The 9,023-nt window shown below is 48.0% G+C and overlaps 1 protein-coding gene across 1 annotated transcript; it reads right to left on the bottom strand.

Moving 5' to 3' along the window:
- Positions 1–394: 394 nt before the first annotated feature.
- Positions 395–1,625, bottom strand: PtA15_8A603 (uncharacterized protein; the record flags this gene model as incomplete). The annotated part of the gene is made up of 6 exons (XM_053172050.1): positions 395–565; positions 640–703; positions 773–853; positions 1,097–1,254; positions 1,338–1,401; positions 1,486–1,625. The coding sequence occupies 6 exons, from the start codon at positions 1,623–1,625 to the stop codon at positions 395–397; spliced, it is 678 nt and encodes a 225-aa protein (XP_053023252.1).
- Between the last annotated feature and the right edge of the window lie 7,398 nt (positions 1,626–9,023).

Genomic DNA, 9,023 nt, shown 5'->3' with positions numbered 1-9,023 from the left:
GCAGCATAATCAAACCAGATGTGATCTTTTGAGGTAAAACAGATATGAAAAAAGCTTTATTCCTCGGCCGTTGCAGGGTATATGGGGAGTTTACATAAGCATTGAGTTACAAAAAAAAAAAAATAGAAGGATATGTTTAAACAAAAGCAAAAGAGAAAAAACATTGTGCAACCAAAAGGAAATTAAAAAAATAACAAGGCAAAGAAAGGGGGAGGAGCTTGAAGAAATGGCATCAGGTGATGCAAGAAAACAACATAATTCAATACTTTTTTCGTGGTATGACATGTATATATGGGGCAAAAAGCTTATGGTATAGATCAAAGTATTATCCCAACTGAATGGAGCGAATGGATAAGGTGGGGGTATACGTAGGTATGTAAATTCAACAAAGATTCTAAGCTGTCGTGGCGGCTGCCGGTGCGGCGGCGAGAGGGGCTTCGGCAGGCACTGGGGTAGCGGTGGCTGAAGATTCTTCGACTACTGTACCGTCAGCAACCTTGGGTGCACGGCTGAAGCGGCGAGAGGCACGTTGTTTGCCGTTAGAAAGAGTGTTGCCAAGCGAGTCCTGTGTCGCGAACGGGGTCATAAAACTGTGAGCAGGCGAAACACACAGGATAGATCAGTGCATTCTTGACTTACGACGGTGCTGGTACTCTTGGACCTCAATGATCCGCCGACGCGGTGTACCAGGGTGGCGGTGCGCCTGAAAGAAAAAAAGTCAAAAGCGTAAATTCCTGTGGGCAAAGTGCACGTGACATCGGGCTTGACTTACTTGAAGCTAGTGTTGATGAATTGGCCGACAACAAACTTTTTCTCATCGGGTTGCTGAGCAGCGGTGGCCTCACCAGTAGCACTACGAGCAGAGATAGAAGATCAAAAAGCGATTAGTTCCAAGCATTTGCTTATTGTTGGCAATGCGTATGTTGTCGGGCGATACACTGTTTCGATTTCATATGCTTCAAACAGCTAGCTGCGAGTGAGATACATGTGTATATTTTTGGAGATGAAGAGAAAAAAGCGCGGAAAAAGTAACGCAGCCTTGCAACCAGGATCACATGTAGTGAAATGATAATGGAAAAGAGGAAGGGATAATCACTTTGTTTCAGCTGCAGCGGGGGCGGTAGCAGCAATTGCAACGGCAGGCTCGGTGGTAGCGGGAACAGTGGGTTCAATGGTTCGCGAAGCTTGTTCGCCAGACTTGCGACCAGTTACTTTTCCAGCCTTTCGCCCTGCAATAGCGTCACCGGCTCCGTCCTATTAAGCCATTTCAAACGGGTCACAGCACAGTCAGATGACAGGGCAAAAAGGATTTGGTGAAAAAGGGTAAGACTACTAACGAGGGCAGCATTAATGTTGCCACGGATGTGTTCACCCGCGGTGTGGAAAGCATCGAGGAACGCCCTGTGAGTGCAAACCATGAGAGTAGCGGAATAAACATAATGGATCGAGCGACAGATGGTAGGTCAAGCGAGTGGATAAACTAACTTTGCTTTGGAGCCAACAGTCTTCTGAACGTTGCTGAACCGTTTGTTCTGAGTGGCTGGCTCGGCGGTGGTGTCGACAGCGGCCGGGGTTTGGACGGCAGGTTGGGTGGCTGGGACGGCTTCGGCAACGGTGTTGGACATCTTGCGTTGGTAAGTTGGTAAGATTAAGGTTGGGGTGGTTCGTCGAGATGCGATGGGGAGAGTGGTAGTAAACAGGGGATGGGATAGGCCGGAGAAGGTTATATGATCAGGGCAGATGGGAAAAAACTGTTGCAAGTACAAATTTATAACTGGAAAGGCGGGAAGATGATGATGATGATGATGGTGATGGAATGATGGGGATGGCTGGAGGGTGCGGAAGAAAGGGTCTTATAGTCTGATGAAGGATGATCGAGGCTCGGACAGCAGAGCTGGAAGAGGGTGGGAAGAGACAACGGTTGAGGGTGTGTGCTCGAGGGGTTCGTAAAGCCAAGCGGGAGAGAAAGACGGCCAAGCTGGACTGTAGACGAGTCGACGGTGGTGGAGTTGCGAGTTATCAGCAAGTCACTCCTTCAGCAAACACTTCGTTACTAGTCACACGCCGACAACGGGCCCCAACTGATATATACTGGTCTATAACTACTCGGAACACTCTGTACGGTGAAAAGAACTGGCAAGTCCGGAATCCGGAAACACACCCTCCAGCAAGCAGCTGCAAATATACCTTCGTCTGATCATCTGGCAGCGTAGTCACCGAGCTTCCACAGGTTTGACCCATTCCAGTCCGATGACTTGCCAAACATTCAACTGATCAACGCTATCGACCTGCAGAGATTCCTGGATGCTTCGCCAAGCCGGGCCTCAATGTTCCCTCGTCTGTTCAACTTCAGGGTCTTGGCCAGCACACCTTTTCCCAGCTTCATAAATATTTGTATGTAACTGCCATCGATCTCACAGTCCCGTGATCTTTACTCAGACAGTCTCCGCCAATGTTGAGAGTGACAATGATGATTTGATGCCCAGCTTGATCAGGAGTCAATCACATCACCCATCAGCTGATAAGACTCAGCTGTGGGCATTTCCTACTCACTTCTCGACTCCTTTTTTTGCAGCAAATAGCTTGTCAGCCATTCCAAACAAATCTGTGTTCTTGTATCATTGGCCTTTTGTGGACAACGCGGGGTGGAACAATTAAAACGAGGCTGGCAGTCTACGAGCCAGACAAAAAGGGGAAAGGAAGCCGAGGAAAGCCATTCTGTGTCGTTGGTGGCCGAGCTTTGCTCTTCGTCAATTGCTACTCTCTGGTCTGTTAACTCGCATCAACTTCGGGCCATACGAAAGCCCATGATGGAAGATACAACGATGCCATGCGACACTTTGGCATTCGCGCAAGTTGGTTGGATTTAGTAAAAAAGGTTCAACAAATAAATTTTGGTCCTATCTCCTTAACAGCGCCGCTCCTCACCTCCTCTTACGGGCTTGACTCATTTTTCTGATGCATGATTTGATCACGATGTTATCATTCGCAGAGGAAAAAAGTACGGCACAAAGATTTCATCTACTAAAACGTTTCTTTGTCTTCGATTCGATGAGGAGTCCAGCTGAGACCGAAGTGCAGCCGCTAGTGCAGCAAATCAGCACATAACCGCGAGAAAGGAACTATATATAGGGTGCGGGCATAGACAACACATTGAGCGCAACTATTGAGCCAAACCTGAAAAAAAAATCCAAACAACATAACTCACGTTTCGGTTCATATTAATACGACGGAACCCAAGGCCAGCTAGTTATCATTGTTGGAGCCCTTTTTCCAGCGTTGACCTATTTTATGCGAAGTCTGATGGTAGTCCCATGTTTCGAATTGCGCCGAGACATGAGGGTCTCTGATGATCGTAGTAAGGCCACTGGGAAACAATGCGAACAAGAGCACGACGAACAACGCGCTCGATGATGTATACATCCTTCCCTACAAGACTCCAATACATACATCATCCGTTGTCAGCAAATCCATTCAGTCTGCGAATGTCTAGTCAGTATTCCAGCAAAAGATACCCTTTTGTTGTCCTGATCTTTGAAAATGCGTACAAGTAATCAAGGTGGTTATTATTTTTTACGACAAACCGATAAAAGTGATGGCTTTTTGGGTGTGGAGTACTCTGATGGTTCAACCGTGGCGGCTCTATGATCTGATTGGGGGCCAGAGATGTCGTTGATGATTACTGCATTTATTTAATAAAGGAAACCTTACTCAAACTTGCTTTATCCGTTATCGCTCAGAATTCTCACCATCATCACAGGCTCACAGCAGGAGATATCTGTCATGGATTGTAGGGAGGATTTAGGGGGACTACTCCAGGAGAATCGCAAGCGATTGCGTGGCTCATCACAAGACGATCCATCCATCCCACGATATTCCGATCGCTTCTGGGCGGTCGAGATTCTTTCCGTCTCAGGGATCCGTTAATGTTCACTCGAAAAACTTCAAGCTTCACATTTCTTTGGGATGGTGGTTCATGGGGGATAGCTAGAAGGGGCTGTCAGATGATAGCCTCAATTTCAATCGACAAGTAAGCTCCTGGTACTCTAGCCAATTAATTTATTCCGTCCTCACCAGGGTCCTGGAGATCCTAGAAAGTCACGCTCTGGAGTAGAGACATGCTGCATCGAGTATACTGGACTGTTAGGGCGCTGTTAACTCGTCGGCAAGCGTCCGGCCTTAGAAGATCCGTCCCAAAAGCATGATTTGTGCGGAACATTAGGGTCCCTATCAGCATCAGCATCCTTTATATCCTTGAAGTTGGATCCCCTATCACCTAGTTTGTCTCCGACGTTCAGGTGAATAATACGAATTTCGACGCGCAGGTGTGGCTCACGTGGACAACAACTGGGTTCAAATGTTTTTGGTTAATCTTCACTTGACAGTTGTGAATTTCTTTTGGAATCATCCTTCACGTTTTTGTTGTTTTTCGAGCTTGACATTTTATGGGGACCCCTATGAAGTTCCACGAGGCTTACATCAGCTCCCGTAAGGAAAGAGAATATGATTCATCACTGCTATCATACATACTTTGCATCATTCATTTTCACTTGGAGAAACCTGCAAATAAATTCCAACCAATAAGCCCTCCTGACGGGGGCTGCTGCGCAAGGTATGAACGACACTCTCCAGGCGGAAGAGAGCACATGTTTGGAACCTCTTCGGCCCCGTTTGGCACCCATGATGTTATGTGAAGTCACACACTTACCTAATGTGATGAACATCACTCGTGAATTTCATATATCTCAACATAACTCGAGCGTTTGGCTGACTATCCTGTCATACACTCCACACATAACCATCAGGCACAAACTGTTTGGCTCGGCACAATATTATAACTATGGATCTCAGCAGCCTTATACCTCACCTCGATGATGAAGACCAGCACAGCTCTCTTGGCAATCCAAGAAATGGGACCGACTCCGACACCGAATCAGATTCTTCACTTGGTAGCGTATCAACAAACTCAGCTCGTTCTGGCAAGACTTTCCAGAACGACCGAACGATCCAACTTCAAACAATGGTGACAACGATGATGATGAAGAAAGCGTTGTAGATCGAGTGGAGCATTTCGCATGGCGAGATGAGATTGCGGAGAACATGTGGAGAGAATATGTTGCCTACAACAATGCACGCGGGAGGGGAGTCCGACACTGCCCCAGGCAACCACCTATCACTCGTAGGGGGCAGGCAAGAGGTCGTGGACAAGGTCAAGGGCAAGGCCGAGTGCAAGGCTGACAAGGCAAGTCAATCGAGTGTGCCGGAAAATTTTTGCTGCGTGGTGTGTGTAGTGTAGAGGTGGCAATGAGGGGACTTGAACAAATATGGATGAAAAGCTTGTAAGGTGGGTGGTGTTGTGTAAGGGCGCCGATATGACTCCAAATACACCCCCAGGGGTACTATATGGGAAATGGCGGGGATCATGAGGAGTCATGAAGCAAGTCGTGATGACCCACATGACTTTCCAAATTTGCCAAACATGCGAGTGATACAATATGGGCCTCAGTGAGGCCCGGTTATAGAAAAGCGGTGGTTATTACATAACATCATGGGTGCCAAACGGGGCCTTCATTTTTGCATCTGACCAGATTCATTTCTCAGCGCATAGGGCTTTGATGTTATACCTGCATCTGATTCTCAGCGCAAAAGTCTTTTAATATTGTAGCACGTAGCTTCAGAATCCGCTTGCTCAATTTGTTTCCAAGTTTCCCAGATGCATGATTTTTGCCTCTTGTGATTTTGGATTCCTTAAAGCTTGTGAGGTAGCATTAGGATTCCATTTTAAAAGATGAGGACTAGGATTTAGATTCACCTTCACATGATCTCCCCTCCATGCAAGTTGCTAAGCTCTTCAAGGCTGAGAAAGATCAGTCTCTGTTCTTTTTTTCTTTCAGAAGAAATTTCACAATTTTGCATGCAGTGCACTGGTGACTGGTCTTGTCGCTGACGTAATCACTCGACTCACTCCAGCGGATCGAAAGACCACCACACTTCCTCCCAAGAAAAACCACACAGACTCAGCCGAGGAAACGAAGAGACAGACAGCGGAGTGTACGAAGCAGCTCACAATCCATCAGCCTCGATTCGAAAGACCGAGCAAAAAAAGACCAGGCAGCCCCAATCGAAGATGGCCAATTCAACATCCGTTTTGAAGCACGATAGCACAGAAGAACCATCATCTCCCACAATAACTACCTCACTACTAGTTCCAGGAGACTCCACCGAAGCGGCTTTTGAGCCACCTCTTCTCGAGCTGCCCGTCGGCCTGCCACTCTCCCATCAAGTCTTCCGTGATCCAGACTTTGATCCAGACGAATTTCTACTCTCACGACGTCATACCGCATTAGAAGATCTTCGGACGGAACTACGAAGCTATCTGTCTGGACTCAAGTCGGAATTGGTCGGCCTGATCAACGAGGACTATGAGGATTTCATCGGGCTCGGAATGGGCCTCAGGGGTACAGTCGAACGGGCGATGGGAAAGATGAAAGCACCGATCGGACAGGCGAAGCAGGACGTGCTAGAGGCTCGAAGTGAGCTCGAAATCGAACGTGGCGATCTCGAAGGCCTGCTGAACGAACGTCGCAAGGTGATCGAAGCCAAGAAGCTCGTCCGATTGATGCTCGACTGTGGGGATAGCGTCACCAAAGTCGAAGAGATGCTGTCGATCCAGCAACCCACACTACTCGCCAACCAAGGATCGCACTCTCTTGGGTCGAGTAAACCACTAGGAACCCTCCATCGATCAGGATCCAAGCACCGTAGATCCGACCTCGCTCTCGACTTGACCGACGACAGCAGTAATATCGAGAGCGGCGTCAAGCGAATCGAACGGATCACCAACGAGTACACCCGCATGCTCTATCTCGTCTCCAAAGGCACCGATCTTAATTATGTCACCAGCTTGCAACCCAGGATCACACACATCACCGACACCTTACATCGAGAATTAGGCTCCCTACTCAAATCAATCCTCCGCACACCCCGTTCAGATACTCGTAAGAGAGACTGTCTGCTGGAGTGTTTAAGAGCATACGATTCACTGGGTGCTGTCGCCAGAGCCGAAGAGGTGATTAAAACCGAGGTGGTTTTACCTAGAATGTCTAAAGTATGAAATGCCTCCCCCCTCCCCCCTCCCGCCCCTTTTTTTGTTTTACTGACTTACAATTTTCCTTGCAGTTGATTCATCCCAACGTACTTAATACGGGTGCCCTATCTCCAGTACTACCAGCATCTCCGGAAGTCGCCCGATTCAAGAATTCCAATCCACCACCCCACTTGAACCCCTCGCTGAATTCTTTACGGCTGCCCGAAGATCCAGAACTTGTGCCCTTGCCGATGCTGTATAACAAGATCCTAGCTTTCATCGCACGCGAGATGAGCACGATAATCGAGGTTGCTGACCGTCATCTGGCCGGGTCTAAACAGACCATCATCGAATCCCGCTCCGGGTCCACACAAGAGAACCGATGCTCACCAAAGGAGACAAACGGCGAGAAGCCATCCGCCCAATCCCATTACAACGTCCTCATCAATTCAGTCATCCTACCCACCCTTCAACTGATCACTAATTCACTTGGGTCGAGCCTCTTTGCCGCCGGCAACCCGAGCACGTTCCATCGGAATTACAGCTATACGATCAAGTTCCTCGAGCAGCTCGAAGAATTCTGTAGTAACCCACGACAGGTCATCAGTCTCAGAGCTCATCCGGACTGGAAAGCTTTCAAAAGCAAATGGCAGCTGGCAGTCTATGCTCAGATACGAACTAAGGAAATCATCCTGACTATCGAGGACGGCCTTCTCGATGGACTCAAGCCCCCTAATACTACGACTACCATCACCCTTTCTCAATCTAGCAACGCTCACGACCAAAATTCTAGATCAGATTATCTCCTCAAAGGCTCGGCAACTATCGATCATGTACTTCACTCGGTCTGGCAGGATGATATCTTTCTTACCGATCTCACTCATCGGTTTTGGAGACTTACATTGATGGTTTGTGATGATTTTCCATGCTTTCATTTTGTTTACCTCATTGAGAAAGAGCTAGAAATAAATTCTCTAGTTCCCCTATTGAACACTAACCTGTTACTGCTTATTCTGATCGTGGTGCAATCGAAATGGGTAATGGTTAGGCCATTTCACGATATGCCACATGGTTGCATTCGGTAATCGGATCTTACTTGTACTCATCGGGGACTCCAGGGACAGAGAGTGGAAATGTGAGTGGAGCTAAAAGTGGGGGGAGGACGGACTTGAATCGGGTCAGTGGAGATGATATTCTGCGGTACGGGTCTGGTCTCTCTGACGACTTCGACATCGGTTAGGTTGATGGTGTGGTGTCTTATATGATGTATATCTCCCCGTTTAGTTGGCGGCCCCCTCGACCAATCGATCAGGCTCCAGTCGGCCAAACTCTCCCTCGAACAATCTATCCGAAGAATCTAAGGACGAGGAGCTCTTGAGGATCTTAACTATCGTCTTGGCCGATCTTCTTCGCCTACAACTCAGCGTCTTGAGCTTGTTCTCTGACTCCATCTCACCCCGAATCCCTAAAGTGTCCATTGGACCGGATTCTCAAACGCCAGAAGGTCAGTTTTTTATTGGTTCCCTATCGTATCTAGAGTTGGTGACGAGACACAATTCGACCAAAACGTGACGAAAACTGACCATCTGCTATCTGTGTTTGGGGTTGCGGGGGCTTCATAGAAGTTCTGAAAATTTCGTTAAATAAGATAGTGGGCTTAGTACCGCAACTGACCTCGGAAATACGGACGACGCTAGTGAAAAGGTGTTCAGAGAAGCTCCGATTCATCCGCTCGGTTGGCTCTTCGGCCCGAGCCTCGAAGACGATCCCGACAGAGCCCAGTTATTTCATCGCCGACATTCTCAATGACATCCAGGTCTATCTGGAGAAGTACGGCAAGAACCTGACCGAGCAGGTCCGGACGGATCTGGTGAGCGGGATCATCGACGAACTTTCGGCAAAATATCTTGCCATCCTCATCAACGTCCAACGCTCT

Source organism: Puccinia triticina, chromosome 8A, assembly GCF_026914185.1.
Source record: "Puccinia triticina chromosome 8A, complete sequence".
In the NCBI taxonomy this organism is placed as follows: Eukaryota; Fungi; Basidiomycota; class Pucciniomycetes; order Pucciniales; family Pucciniaceae; genus Puccinia; species Puccinia triticina.
The sequence above is the reverse complement of the archived record's forward strand: the minus strand, read 5'-3'. Positions and strand labels throughout refer to the sequence as shown.